Here is a 15657-nt window from a genome sequence, read left to right as displayed (position 1 = left end):
TGGCCAATAAAATTCTATTCTATTCTATTCTATTCTATTCTATTCTATTCTATTCTATTCTATTCTATTCTATTTACCAGTGAACAGTTACATATATTATTTTTATCTACAATTCCCTTCCTTTATATTGTATAGCTATTGAAACTGCTTTTAATATAGTACTGTATAGACAATTATCTTGCTTCCTTGGCAGCTCATATAAGGTGATGTTCAATCAATCAGAATACAGCTGGAAGGGACCCTGGAGGTCTTCTAGTCCAGCCCCCTGGTCAAGTAGGAGACCCTAAACCATTTCAGACAAGTCACTGTCCAGTCTCTTCTTAAAAACCTCCAGTGATGAAGCACCCAAAACTTCTGAAAGCAAGTTGTTCCACTGGTTAATTGTCCTCACTGTTAGGAAATTTCGCCTTCATTCCAGATGGTTTCTCTCAGAGATTAAAGGCCTAATAAAGGCCTTTAAGCATCTTAGTTTCTTAGCTTCTTAGCTTCTTAGTTTCTTAGCCTCTTCTTTGCATTTTTCCCAGAGTCTCAACATCTTTTTTTGTAATATGGTGATCAAAACTGGATGCAGTATTCCAGGCATTGCCTTACTAAGGCTTTATAAAGCGGTACTAATCTTCACACGATTTTGATTCTGTGCTTCTGTTTATACAACCAAGCATTTAATTAGCTTTTTTTGGCTGCTGCCGCACACTACTGACTCATGTTTAAATGTTTCTAGATGTTCACAGATCTGTTTTTTGATTATTTTTTCCAGTATCTTCCCAGGTATTGTTGTTAAGCTGATTGGTCTGTAGCTTCCTGAGTCTAGGTTTTTTGGTTTTGTTTGTTTGTTTGTTTGTTTATTTGTTTTTAGATGGAAACTACATCAGCTCTTTCCCAATCCTCTGGTAGTTCCTCAGTGCTCCAAGATTTTTTTTTTTATGATATGATACAATGGTTCTGAGATAACATCTGCCAGTTCCTTCAGAACTCTGGATGTAATCCATCACGTCCTGGTGATTTATATTTATCAAGGTCAGATAGGTGTTCTCTTACCATTTTTTTTGCTTATTTTAATCTTTATTTCTAGTCTTTACATGGAAGCAAAAAAAAAAAAAAGATTTTATTTTTTTGTCTCAGTAATCACTTGATAAAAAATAATGTGTTGACTGTTCCGTTTCTTTTTGCGGTCCCCGCAGAAAAGAATTCTGTTCAGTCACCTATCCCTCTTGACAGAGGGTGCTTTTAAATGAATTAACAATTAAAATGTTACTTTCCTAATAGTATTAATAGTAAACGCACCTATTTATTCAAGCGGGACTGGATTGAAATTTTATTGGGGTATTTATGTCTTAAGATTTTAAACTGTTTTAAAATTTCGGCCACATTATAATATTTCTTTTTAACTTCTTTTTAATGTTTATATATTGAATTTTTACTTGGCTGTACACCGCCCTGAGTCCTTCGGGAGAAGGGCGGTATAAAAATCGAAATAAATAAATAAATAAATAAATAAATATTATGGCTTTTATCCTGCTTATTGCATTAGAATTTCTATAGATATTATGGACTTTTTTTTCCTTTCCTGTTTTGTTTTTGCTGGCCTAGTTGGTGAATTCCAGCCTATGATTCAGAAGATCATAATGAATAATAATAACAAAAACAATGTAGGTAGCTTGTAGAAGTTGCAGTAGGATGAAAGAATTGTTGTTTACATGCAAAAGGGAAGCAAATCCTGTGGTCAGATATCAACTTTTCTACTGAATACACTGAAGGAATTAAATCACTTTTTAATATTTTGGACAGATTATAATAGTATTCAAAACTGAAGAAACCTCTGGTGGGATTAGTTCCTGCATATTAACAAACTGGTGCAGAAGTATCCCTAGGCAGGGGAATCAAAAAAGTTCATGATGATGGCTATAACTATGCATTGGAAGCCCCATCTCCTTTTTTATATGCTTTGTGCATGCGGGACATGTTAAAAAGAGGCAAAGCTTCAATTGCATGATCAAAACCACCATCTCTGCCTTTTTAGACCCCCATACTACCCCACCCTTTAAAACACATACTTCTGTATGGGAAGAAAGACGCTTCACTAAGAAATGGGGCTTTTCAGCAAGTTTCCTCTGCTACTTGTTTATTGAACTGGATATAGGAAACGTGATCTATATATACGCAACTTGCTACATTCAGAGAATTTACACAGTAAAGCTACTGTAAGTTGCAGAATGACTACGGGTCATATAAAATGAATTTGAGGATAATTAAGTTTTTATAATTTGAATTTTCATAGGACATGTAAATAAGAGGACATTTTAAAACTTATTCTTCCTTTCTTCTAAATTTTGTCTTTCAGAGGCAATTAACAAAGGAAACCTCTATAGTCTGGATTAACCTTTCAGTCCTTGTTAGAAAGGAAAACTCTCAAACATCTTTTGGAAATGTATCATGTCTAATAAGTCTCTATAATCTGTTTGAAACATGCTTTAAAGGAGAAAATGCAATTTAGAAATAAAATAAGGAAAATTAAATTCTTCTGAAGTTGCATATACTTTTACAGTATACTAGCAACTGTATTACATTGCATTATAGTATTTTATTCAATGTGAATATCTATGTCAGAGCAAAGTAGTAGTGGGTGCCCAGTGTACCAAATGGAATCTCTAGAAATGGTAGAATACTCACATAAATTGGCTTTTTGTAAATTGGTTATTTGTATGATTTTCACAGACAGCAAACTGAAAGATGCCTTCTCCATCTGCAGAATAACAGCAAACAGAAAAAATTTACTGCTTTGTGCCATTCAACCCATGGTCAACTACTGCAGCTTCTCAAAAGGCGTTTAATCAGAAAGAGCTAGAATTAAAATCAGGTAAGATATTCAGCCTAGAGCATCCAGGACATCAGGACATTGTACCATGTGGGAAGGGAAGTGAGAGGGGAGGGGGAGGGGAGAGTAAGGTGTATGGAATCAGGGAGGCTGTATATGAGCTTCTTTTTCATCTGTTGGTGTGACCTGAATGAATACTTCAGTGAAGCTCTTTCTGCTTGCTTTTTCCCATGTCTGAAATTGCCAGTCAGATCTCAGGAAGTCTATTTCACCTCCTAGAGCTTGATTGCCATACTGTAGGAGAAGAGCATGCGGAGTTGGGGGGCGGGGGAGTTGGATGGGGGAGTTTAAGTTAAACATGTTATCTGCTTAGAATCCTTATTTGGCCTCAAATGATCCAAGTCCAGCACCTCTCTTGAATTCCACCAACATTCTTCTAGCTCCAATTTAGTGCTGACCATTAGATGACTAGATTCTTGCATGTAGGCTTGAATAAATCTTCTCTCAGCAATTTAATGTATTGTCCTAATCCTTTGCATCTGCCATTAATTTAATCATTCGTAGGGTTGGGGGCTGGATTTGGATCATTTGTGGCAACATAAGGTTTCTGATATGTTTAACTCTGCTCCCACAACTCTGGTTGCACTTTTTCCTACGTATAACCCTAAAATAAGGTCACATAATACTGATGCTTTGAAAATTGAAAAAAAAATTTCAATTTTCAAAGACCAATTCTTGAATACAGCTCACCTGTTTGGAACCCATACCACATTTCAGACATCAATACAATTGAATGTGTCCAGAAATATTTTACAAGAAGAGTTCTCCACTCCTCTGAATACAACAAAATACCTTATGCCACCAGACTTGAAATCTTGGGTTTAGAAAACTTAGAACTCCGCCGCCTTCGACAGGACCTATGTTTAACTCATAGAATCATCTATTGCAATGTCCTTCCTGTTGAAGATTATTTCAGCTTCAATCACAACAGTACAAGAGCAAACAATAGATTTAAACTTAATGTTAACTGCTTCAATCTTGATTGCAGAAAATATGACTTCCGTAATAGAGTTATTAATACTTGGAACACACTACCTGACTCTGTGGTCTCTACTCAAAATCCCCAAATCTTTAACCAAAAACTGTCTACTATTGACCTCACCCCATTCCTAAGAGGCCTATAAGGGGCGTACATAAGAGCACAAACTTGCTTACTGTTCCTGGCCTACTGTTTCCTTTCATTATATCCAATTTATATAGTTATTATATGCTTATACTCATATATATGCTTATATGTTATATAGTTGCTTCATGCTTATGCTTATGTATGCTGTTATGACAAATAAATAAATAAATAAATAAAAATTAAATAAAATGAAATAAAATTTGATCTGGAATTGTTTTAGGAATACTTCAAGCTGTCTTTTATTTCCTGCAAAGTAAGCTACAATGGTATTGTGTAATTGAGCAAACCAATTGTATAGTATCTTCACCTCAAATAGATCCTATAACTGTTCTGAGAAATCTAACTCTCTCATGGAAGACTTGGCGTTGTTGTGCATTGTGATTTTTTACATTTTGTTTTATTATGTGATCCTTATTAATTTTAACTGTTAAAAACTAATAATATTTTTTTAAAAATATGTAGAGCCCTTGAATTTTCTTTTAAATATTGGCTTACAAAATACCCATTTGGACAAGAATTAGGAAGTGAGAAAAATATATTGCAGCAGTTGTGGTTAAGAAAGGATAGGTGGTAGTGAGAAGGTCCAGCTCTAAAGCAATACAAAATTTGGAGAATATCCAAAGGATGTTTAAATAATTATAAAATAACGAAATAGCATGTCTGAGAAGAAAAAATAACAAACCAATTTACAGTATCAAAAATATTTTGGGAGAAATAAAGAATTTTAAAAGGAATTGTGCTAGAAACACACTCCCTTAAGGATAAGCCCACTAAGTAAATATAGAAGATAATGCTTCTCAATGGTTACATTATTATATGACTGAACTTTCTGAAGATCTTTGTCTCTGTGCTCAAGTTTATCCAAAGCAAGAATCTAATTTTTGGTGTATGAGAGAAGCTTTTTTGTTTTGTTTCTATGCCTTCAAGTCAGTATGGTGATTGCCTGGACAAATACCTGCAGTTTTCTATGCAAAAGTTCAGAAGTGGAGCATCCTTTTAGGGCTAAGAGAAAGTGACTGGCCCAAGGCCCAACATTTTGTCTCTTAAACACTACACCAAACTGGCTCTCCTATTCTTAGAAAATATTTAATATTGCAAGGATGTTATTATTATCATTGCCTTTGAGTCAGTGTTGACTCCTGATGTCTTCCTGGAAAAATCCATGTAGTTTTCTTGGATAATTTTTGAGAAGTATTTTGCCATTATTTTCACATGAAGGCTAAGAGAGAGAGATTGACCCAAAGTCAGCCCTCTGGCTACATGCTTAAGGCAAGGTTAAACTTCACGGTCTCCCAATTTTTAGACTGAGGTTAATTAAATCATATACTACTGATAGCCATATATTTTGCAGTAGATCTGGCTACTGTACACATCAGATTTACTGGGGATTATAATTTTACGACTATAGAAAATAAAACGTAACACAAATGGTGAACAAGTATAATACAGTTTTTTCCCGAAGGCCATCACTCTGCTAACAAATAATTCCCTCAACACTGTCAGACTATTTACTGAATCTGCACTACTATTAATCGTTTCATAGTTCCCATCACCAATCTCTTTCCACTTATGACTGTATGACTATAACTTGTTGCTGGCAATCCTTATGATTTTATATTGATATATTGATCATCAATTGTGTTGTAAATGTTGTACCTTGATGAACGTATCTTTTCTTTTATGTACACTGAGAGCATATGCACCAAGACAAATTCCTTGTGTGTCCAATCACACTTGGCCAATAAATTCTATTCTATTCTAAATTCTATTCTATACCTTCTTATATATTGAAGAATTTCATTACTGTATTTCTAAATGTAGAACAACAATACATAGAAATTTCTTCTAATTTGATGCTCAGTCCAGAATAATAAACTTCTAGCTCTGGCTTGAATGTAAAATAAAAATTTAAAAATATCTTACAATGGTTGAAGATATACTAAATCCAAGCATTTATTTCTTGATAAATGGCTAAAAGGAAACCAATTGGACAAATGTTGTGTCAAACAGGGAAGAGGGCAATCTTGGACATGAACTCAAAGTCTACCCCTTGGTACATGCCTACAATGTCAAACCACAAAAGGGGCTTCAGCCATGCTGTTGCAGCCATCATCTTGCCTGTTTTGCAATACACACCCACCAGATGCCACTCTACAGTATAAGGCATTAATTTGTGTGTGATCAAAAAGAATTCACTGAAAATGATGATTCCGTGTATATAATTATTGATTTTCCTTGATCAGTTGGGTAAATAGAACTTTCAGGCTCACAAGGGAAGAGCTTGTGTTATAAGCAATAGTAACAGAATAACAGAGTTGGAAGGGACCTTGGAGGTCTTCTAGTCCAACCCCCTGCTCAAGCAGGACACCCTATACTCGTGATGGCGAACCTAGGCATATGCGTGCTGGAAGTGGCATGCAGAGCCATCTCTCTGGGAACACCAACCGACGCATGTCGCTCTTCCAGGTTCCAGCATGCACATATGCACTGGCCAGCTGGTCTTCGCACACATGGGAGCACTGGAAACCAGAAGAGCAGCTCCATGCGCACCAGGAAACTGAGCTTCTGATTTCAGGTGCATGCCTGCCAGCTGGTCTTTGCGTGCACATGCAAGCCAGAAACTGGAAGACCAGGTGACCGGTGTACAGTGGTGGGTTTCAAAAATTTTTACTACTGGTTCTGTGGGTGTGGCTTTGTGGGCGTGGCATGGCTTTGTGGGTGTGGCTTTGTGGGCATGGCAGGGGAAGGATGCTGTAAAATCTCCATTCCCTCCCCAATCCAGGGGAAGGTTACTGCAAAATCCCCATTTCCTCCCAATCAGGGAGAGAATAGAGGGGACGGGGCCAGTCAGAATGTTTACTACCGATTCTCCAAACTACTCAAAATTTCCGCTAACGGTTCTCCAGAACTGGTCAGAACCTGCTGAAACCCACCTCTGTCGGCGTGCATATGCACGCCAGAAATGAGAAACTCAGCTTCCCTATGTACACATGAGTGGTGGGGAGCTTTTCTTCTGGTTTCTGGCGCTCCACCCCGCATGTGCAAGCACACTCCCGTTTTGGCACTCAGTGCTGAAAAGGTTCACCAACACTGCCCTATACTATTTCAGACAAATGTTTGCCCAATTTGGAGCACCCACAATTTCTGAATGCAAGGTATTCTATTGAGTAATTATTGTAGCTGTCAGGAACTTTCTCATTTCTAAGTTGGTTTGTAATTAATTAATTAAGGTTATTAGTTGATAGTTTAGAACCCATTCTGCTGTACCTTGGAATTAATGCCGACATGGAATTAAATCCTTGCTGGATTGTTCCAAAGTTACTCTCCCTCCCTCTCAATTTTGGAGAGGGTTGGCTAGAAGGTTGACAGAAGTTAGGATTTATGAATGAGAACATTCATTTACGAATCATTCAGTCTTCTTAAAGAAAATTAAGCTGTTCTAAAGAAAATTAAAGAATTTAAGAAAATCCTTATTAAACAAAATTACTAAAATCAAGTTTGGCATAATCAGGTCTGGATTTCTCTTTTGTTTATAGGAAATAGCACTCTACTGGCAGTCAGTTTCAAATATGATGTGGCAGATGGAGATTAAAAAGTGGAATTTGCCTCTGACAGAGAATTTGACCTCAAATATACAATTTACATTGTAAAAGTTTTGCGAGAAGTGTATGATGGCACATAAGTATATATTTATAATAAACAAATATTATTATTTGTTATCCAGATAATAAAAAAGTTTTTTAATCTCAATGCAAAACATCAGCAAACAGGCAAGACAAGAGAATTAAAAGGGAGTTCCATAGTCAAGACAGCATGCTAATCGTTAGTGATTTTCAATTTAAGGAAAGTGCAATCAAGGACTTTATTACTGTAGCAACAGTCAACTTTTCAAATTAGGATGTTATAAATTATGAATACCTGTGCAATGTTGTACCTAAATTATGCTAGTAAAGCAGGATAAACCAGTAATAAACTTCCTTCATTTATTAATGCTTATATTTATGCATTAATTAATATAATGCATTAATTAAGATTACATTAGGCTGAGCATCTTTACACAGTCCCTTTTAGAATAGAATAGAATAGAATAGAATAGAATAGAATAGAATAGAATAGAATAGAATAGAATTTTTTTTTATTGGCCAAGTGTGATTGGAGGAATCACAAGGAATTTGTCTATCAATCACAGGAAAATGCATGATATGCTAATAACAGATTTCTGTAACACTATAAAATATTCAAAAGCATCATTAATAAAGGAGATAATATATTGAACAATACAAGGTGGTATTTATATGTAAATTATTACAGTGCTTACAGATGACAACCTTTATACCAAATTACACAACTTGAAAATAAAATGTAACTCCAAGATCTTCCCACCTGATTTGTCATAATGTAATCCTTTTCTCTAGTCAACGACCCCACAATATTCTTCACGTTTACAACTTGCCTTGGATTTTTAAGCAAAGGGGATTCTGGAGGTGAAACTATCAAAAACATCTATTATCTCCTAAGTCTTCTCACTTCTACATTATTGTTTACAATGTAGTTGGCAATTTTTCTCATTTCAGATTGATAGCTATGTGGGAGAAGACTGTGCCCCCTCCTTGCAAAATGCCTGACCAGCTCATGGAAGCTGAACAAAGCTTGCCTTATTCTCCCTCTTCCCCCACTTTAGCTTTCTTAAATGTCTACTTCAGTCATGCTAAGGAAGAAACAATTGGTACTTACCTCATTAGCTTAGCCCACATCCACTGCTATCTTGAGTGATTTCTAATATAGCAACTGAGCTTCCACTTGTAGCTCAGTTTTTTCTTTTTACTGTGACATCACGTTCCTGAACCAGACAGAACAGGAAAGGGCTGTTGATTTGCATATTCTGCATCATCTCAAATCTTGTAAACTGCTTTTTTGGGTAATTTCTCTTCAGCGCAAGCATACAAATGCCTTAATAAACTTAGCAATGTTTTAAATGGCAGGTATGTCAGGTGTAGCATTTTTAATTTACAGTATATCACAGAAGTGAGTACACCCCCTCACATTTTGTAAATATTTAAGTATATCTTTTCATGTGACAACACTGAAGAAATGACACTTGGCTACACTATAAAGCAGTGAGTATACAGCTTGTATAACAGTGTAAATGTGCTGTCCCCCTCAAAATAACACAACACACAGCCATTAATGTTTAAACTGCTGGCAACAAAAGTGAGTACACCCCTAAGTGATAATGTCCAAATGGGGCCCAAAGTGTCAGTATTTTGTGTGACCACCATTATTTTCCAGCACTGCCTTAACCCTCCTGGGCATAGAGTTCACCAGAGATTCACAGGTTGCCACTGGAGTCCTCTGCCACTCTTCCATAATGACATCACAGAACTGGTGTATGTTAGAGACCTTGTGCACCTCCACCTTCCATTTCAGATGCTCAATAGGGTTTAGGTCTGGAGACATGCTTGGCCAGTCCATTACCTTTACCCTCAGTTTCTTTAGCATGGCAGTGGTTGTTTTGGTGGTGTGTCTGGAGTCGTTATCATGTTGGAATACTGCCCTGTGGCCCAGTCTCTGAAGAAAGACTGGGAGGGGGTGGGAGCCTCCCAAAACAGCTGTGGGGGAGGGGAGAAAGCCTCGCCTCCCAAAACGGTTGGGAGGGGGAGAAAACCTCCCAAAAAGGCTGGGGGGGGGAAGCCTGGCCTCCCAAAACAGCACCAGGAGAGGAATCTCCGGAGATCTGGGAAGGCACAGGCAACAGAAAATGAGGAGAAAGGTAGGTCCCCCGCACATGCGCATGTGTCTCCCACTTGCAGGGCAGACCTAAAAATTAGCTGGGTGGTGGGAAGTGTGCGCACATGCGCAGTGGAACTGAGGTGGGCAACAGCTCGCGTGCCCGCAGAGAAAGCTCTGCGTGCCACCTGTGGCATACGTGCCATATGTTCGCCATCAGGGGCCTAAGTCATCTTTATGTAGAACAACAATTCATTTTTTCACATCCTCAGAGAGTTCATTGCTATGAGGTGCCATGTTGAACTTCCAGTGACCAGTATGAGAGAGTGAGAGCCATAACACAAAAATGTAACATACCTGCTCCCCCTTCACACCTGAGACCTTGTACTATTAATGAGTCACATGACACCAGGGAGGGAAACAGCTACTTGGGCCCCATTTGGACTTTATCACCAGGGGTAAGATTCAGCGGTTTGGACTGGTTCAGGTGAACCGAATGCTAATTTTACATGTTTTGCAGAACCGGTAGTTGCAAGGACTGGCTGGCCCTGGCCATCCCATCCCACTCCTCCCAGGAGTCACCACATGGCCCATTTTGGATGCCAGGTAAGTGCAGGACCTGTGTGGAGGTCTGGGAGGGCGAAAAATGGGCCTCCCAAAAGTTCCGGACGTCTGGAAACAAGCCTGTTTCCAGCCTCCAGATAGCCTCTGGAGCCCCGGGGAAGCTGTTCTTGCCCTCCTGGAGGCTCAAGGAAAGCTTCCAGAGCTGGGGAGGGTGAAAAACAAGGTTCTCAGAAGTTCTGGAAGTATGGAAACAGGTCTGTTTCCAGCCTCCAGAGGGCCTCCGAAGCTAAGGGAAGTCGTTTTCGCCCTCCCGAAGGCTCAAGGAAAGCCTCCAGGGCCTCCAGAGCCACGGCCACACCCACCCAACAACTGAAGATCACTTAGGGATGTACTCACTTTTGTTGCCAGCAGTTTAGACATTAATGGCTGTGTGTTGCGTTATTTTGAGGGGACTGCACATTTACACTGTTATACAAGCTGTATACTCATTACTTTACATTGTAGCCAAGTGTCATTTCTTCAGTATTGTCACATCAAAAGATATACTTAAATATTTACAAAACGTGAGGGGTGTACTCACTTCTGTGATATACTGTACAACTAGGAATGCCAAGTAATCTGCTACCTGTTAAAAAAGAATTAGATGAAACTAAAATGAGTTTCATTTCCCTTAGATTTACTTGCAATATTATTTGCATCTCGATCTTATTAAAGAGCAAAGACACCAGGTATAAAATATTCAATTTATCAATCAATGCAGGACAAAACACAGAAACTAAGTTCCACCAATATCCTAATCGTAAAGCCTGGAGGAAGAGTCAGATTTTTATAAATATTTCAAAGGACAGAGGATTAGGGTCTCACAAACCTAGTTTCTCCTTTGGCTTTGATTTGGTTTCACGGGCATCTATCATATTTCACAGGTATAGGAGAAGTACAAAAATACAAACTCTTAGATGCTGAAAAGCAGAGGCTTCTGTGGGCCAAGCCTGAGGGATAAAAGGGTGGAATAGGATAAGATAGGATAGGCTTCTGTGGGGCAAGCCTAAATAGACATTTATTGTTTTTCTTCTCCTTTTTGTTATGTTTTCTTTATATTAAGTACTATATGTTGGATCTTTTTTTTAACTGTATAACCACCACTGTATTAACTACACTGTTGGTATGTAGTCATTTCTATTGCACCATTTATTTATAAATAAATGAATAATCTCAGTTTCTAACTTCCTTACTTACAAAGACATTTGTCAGTGAGGCACAAATTTAAAACGTGCCTCACTTGTAAGCTATCTGAGCAGTAAGGAACTTTTGTTTGAAATCTGGTGTTGTGATACACTTCAAAAATAAAATAAATTCTTATTGCCATATCATTATTCAAAGTGAGAACCTTTTCAGGAATTAAACGAAAACAACTCTACATGACAACCTATTTTATAACCACAAACATGGTTGGATGCACCAGAAAGCAAACACAGAAATTTCAAATATTTTGAAAAACATATGCCATAGCTTAGACCTATTATTCCAGGGGTGTCAAATTTGCGTTATCACTGCAGCGTCACATGTGTATTGGTACTTTTTCCTCCTTCACTAAACTAGGTGGGGGCGGGGCCAGCACATGATGCATCTGGCCCTCAGGCCGCAAGTTTAACACCCCTGTACTATTCTATCATTTTTACTGGTGAAACCAAAGACCTAAAGAAGTGTTTGGCTTTAGCAGCACTATAAATTCATCTTGAAAAGCAGTCTAAACCAATGCGGTGATGGTATTTCTTCTGAATAGAATCCACCCACACAACCCAAAGATTTTTCTCCTTTCCAAAAATTCTGGATCATTTGGTCAGCATTAATTTGGACTTCTTTACACATGGATATATAGATGGCAAACAACAATAACCACAACCTCACAAACAGACATATATATTTTCTTCTGCTTAGTGCAAGAATAGGCAATCTGGATATTGAAATAATAAACAAATATGCCTACTGTGCATAAATGCAAACTGATGGCGAAAAAAGGAATTCTGAGAAGGAAAGTCACACATTTTAGTGAAGCAATAATTGTTAGGTTCCAGCTAACAGAAAGGAGCACAATAGAGGGCTAAAATATTTTTGGAACTATAGAATGGGAAATTCTTATTGTTTCTTATTTATTTACTGTATATGCTACATGTATATGTCTCCCATTTCCATGATAACTCTGTTCTGGGGCTCTGATTAGCTGTTCTGATTTCAAGACCAGAGGAAAGAACCCAGATTATTCCTAGTTTATGCAAAAGGAGCTGTGTTTTTGTTTATGACACCACGTTTGTCTGAGGTGGTGGCATTTCTGGAAATAGCTATAGCTTTTTCTCAACAAGCAATGGAACACTGATGGAATTAGATGTATGCCCTTACCTTTTTTATTTATTTATTTATTTCATTTGTCACAACAGTATATCCAAACATCGACATAAAACAACACATCATAAAAGAAAAACATATATATAAGCAAAAGTATACAACAACTATGTTAATTTGATATAATGAAAGGGAACAATAGGACAGGAACGATAGGCACTTTTGTGCTCTTATGCATGCCCCTTATAGTCCTCTTAGGAATGGGGTGAGGTCAATAGAAGACAGTTTTTGGTTGAAGTTTTTGGGATTTTGAGTAGAGACTATAGAGTCAGGTAGTGAATTCTAAGCGTTAACAACTCTGTTACAGAAGTCATATTTTCTGCAATCAAGTTTGAAGCGGTTGACATTAAGTTTGAATCTATTGTTTGCTCTTGTATTGTTGCGATTGAAGCTGAAGTAGTCTTTTACAGGAAGGATATTGCAATAGATGATTCTGTGTGTTAAACACAGGCCATGTCGGAGTCGGCGGAGTTCTAAGTTTTCTAATGCCAGGATTTCAAGTCTGGTGGCATAAGATATTTTGTTGTTTTCAGAGGAGCAAAGAACTCTTCTAGTAAAATATTTCTGGACACGTTCGATTGTATTAATGTCAGAGATGTGGTAGGGGTTCCAGATGGATGAGCTGTATTCAAGAATAGGTCTGGCAAATGTTTTGTATGCTCTGGTTAGTAGTGTAGAGTTTTTGGAAAAGAAGCTGCGTAAAATTAGGTTTACAACTCTTAGAGCCTTTTTTGCTATGTAGTTGCAGTGGGCTTTGGCACTTAGGTCATTTGATATGAAAACTCCAAGGTCTTTGACAGGGTGGGGGTCGTCAGTAAGGTAATGTCCATCAAGCTTGTACTTGTTGTTAGGGTTCTTTTTTCCAGTATGTAAGACTGAGCATTTGTTGGTTGAGATTTGGAGTTGCAAAGTTTTAGACCAATCGGATACAAAGTCAAGGTCTTTTTGAAGGGTAGAAGTATTGTTAGTGGTGTTAAATAGTTTGACATCGTCAGCAAAGAGAACACAATTACTTGAGATAAGGTCACAGAGATCATTTATGTATAGTATGAAGAGCGTTGGTCCAAGAACACTACCTTGGGGAATGCCACTTTTGACAGGAACAGGATTTGATAGAGCGTAGCCAATTTTGACCACTTGTTGTCTGTTTGACAGGAAGGCATTTATCCAATTGTGAAGAGGTCCTGAAATGCCATAGGATTTTAGTTTAGGAGGAGTTTATCATGTACTACTGAGTCAAAAGCTTTGCAGAAGTCTGTGTAGATTGCATCTATTGCTTTTCCTTGATCAAGGTTAATAGTCCATATGTTTTTGCAGTGGAGAAGTTGTAAGTTACATGATAATTTTTTTCTGAACCCAAATTGTTTATTAGAGAGTAGGTTGTTTGTTTCAAGGTGGAGTGTAATGGATTGGTTTATGATAGATTCCATTACTTTGCATGAGACACAACATAGAGAGATAGGTCTGTAATTTTCAACTAGGCTGGGATCTCCTTTTTTGAAGATAGGGATGACTGTGGCTAGAGACCAGAGTTTGGGAAGGGAACTAGTCGTGAAAGCTTTATTAAAGATTATGCTTAGGGGTTCTGCTATATTAACTGAAAGTTTTTTTAAAAAGTATGCACATAGTCCATCAGGTTCAATAGATAATGAGGATTTCAGGTTGCGAAGAGCTTTTTCAACATTATCTTCTGTGAAGTCTATATGTGTTAAGTCGTTGTTAACATTTTTAGTACGATTGGGGAATGTTGGATATGAGCCATCGCTGTTTACAAAGACTGAGCCGAAGAATGTGTTAAAGAGGTTTGCTTTAACTGTTTCATCAGTACATTCTTTGCCATTAGATTCTTTTAGTGGTGGAATGGATCTTGTTTCTTTAAGTTCACAAAATTATAAAAAGCATGATTGGAATTAGTGCGTAGAAGGTCGTCTTCTTGCTTGGTGTGGTAAATGTTACATTCAGTTTTTATTTGGTTGCAAATATTTCTGTAGCGGTTTTTGAAGTTTGCTACATAGCCCTTTTTGTTTCTTCTCCAGAGGGTTTTTTTTTTTTTTTTGGATTGAAGCTTTTTTATTGATATGGGTAATTTGTGGTTTTTTTTGTTTTTTTTTATTTTGGTGGTGATTTATGGTACGTATAGTTTGATGATTTTATTGACTTCAAGTAGGAATACTTTATATTGGTCTTCTGCAGTGATACAGGTTGAGAATAGATTTTGCCAGTCAAGAAATGAGAGATCATTGTTTATAAGGTCATAGTTGGCTTTTTTAAAATTGTAGTTTGGAGTACTATTGTTATGACGATTTATGTGAGGGCATATATTTAGACAAAAGTCTATCATGCAGTGGTCACTGTTGGAACAGGGTTCTTTTATTTGTAGTCCATAAATTGAGTTCGTGTTATTACAAAAGATGAGGTCGAGGCAGTTCTTGAGTCTGGTATTGTTAGTTACTAGTTGCTCAAGACCTAGGTTTGTAATGGTGCTGTATAGTGTAGTATGGATTGGTTCGGTTGTACATTCATTTGTTATCCAGTTTATAGAAGGTAGATTTAGGTCACCCAGGAAGATGAGAGGATATGGGCAAGAGGTAGCCCATGTTAGTAGTGAGGTTAACGTATTTGCATGAGCGATGTTGTAGTCAGGGGCTCTGTAGCATAGTATGAATCTAAGTGTGGTGTTGGTGGACAGGTCACATACAATAGTTTCAGGAAGAGAAAGTTTATGTGGAACTTGAATATTTTTTAAGTTCAGTGATTTTTTGTAAAAGACAGCTACTCCACCACCTCTGCGGTGTTCACGATCTGATCGAAAGACTTGATATTCTTTGTTTGAAATAATGGAGTCAGTGAGGGATGAGTTTAGCCATGTTTCACAAACAAATATGATATCAAATGTACCATTGTTTAATTGTTTAATATTGTTTAATTGTTTAATATTGTTTAATTTAATTGTTTAATTTAATTT

At 37.4% G+C, this 15657-nt stretch overlaps 1 protein-coding gene across 1 annotated transcript in view; it reads right to left on the bottom strand.

Moving 5' to 3' along the window:
* The window catches only part of LOC131187661 (cytosolic phospholipase A2 epsilon-like), a 54527-nt gene extending 45054 nt beyond the window's left edge, over positions 1-9473 (bottom strand). The window contains exons 1-2 of the mRNA XM_058162134.1: positions 9324-9473; positions 2671-2743 (exon numbers count right to left, since the gene is read on the bottom strand). Coding sequence (XP_058018117.1) covers positions 2671-2743; positions 9324-9473 — 223 coding nt within the window. The remainder of the gene's footprint in view (positions 1-2670; positions 2744-9323) is intronic.
* Positions 9474-15657: the final 6184 nt, after the last annotated feature.

This window comes from Ahaetulla prasina, chromosome 1, assembly GCF_028640845.1.
Source record: "Ahaetulla prasina isolate Xishuangbanna chromosome 1, ASM2864084v1, whole genome shotgun sequence".
Lineage (NCBI taxonomy): Eukaryota > Metazoa > Chordata > Lepidosauria > Squamata > Colubridae > Ahaetulla > Ahaetulla prasina.
The sequence above is the reverse complement of the archived record's forward strand: the minus strand, read 5'-3'. Positions and strand labels throughout refer to the sequence as shown.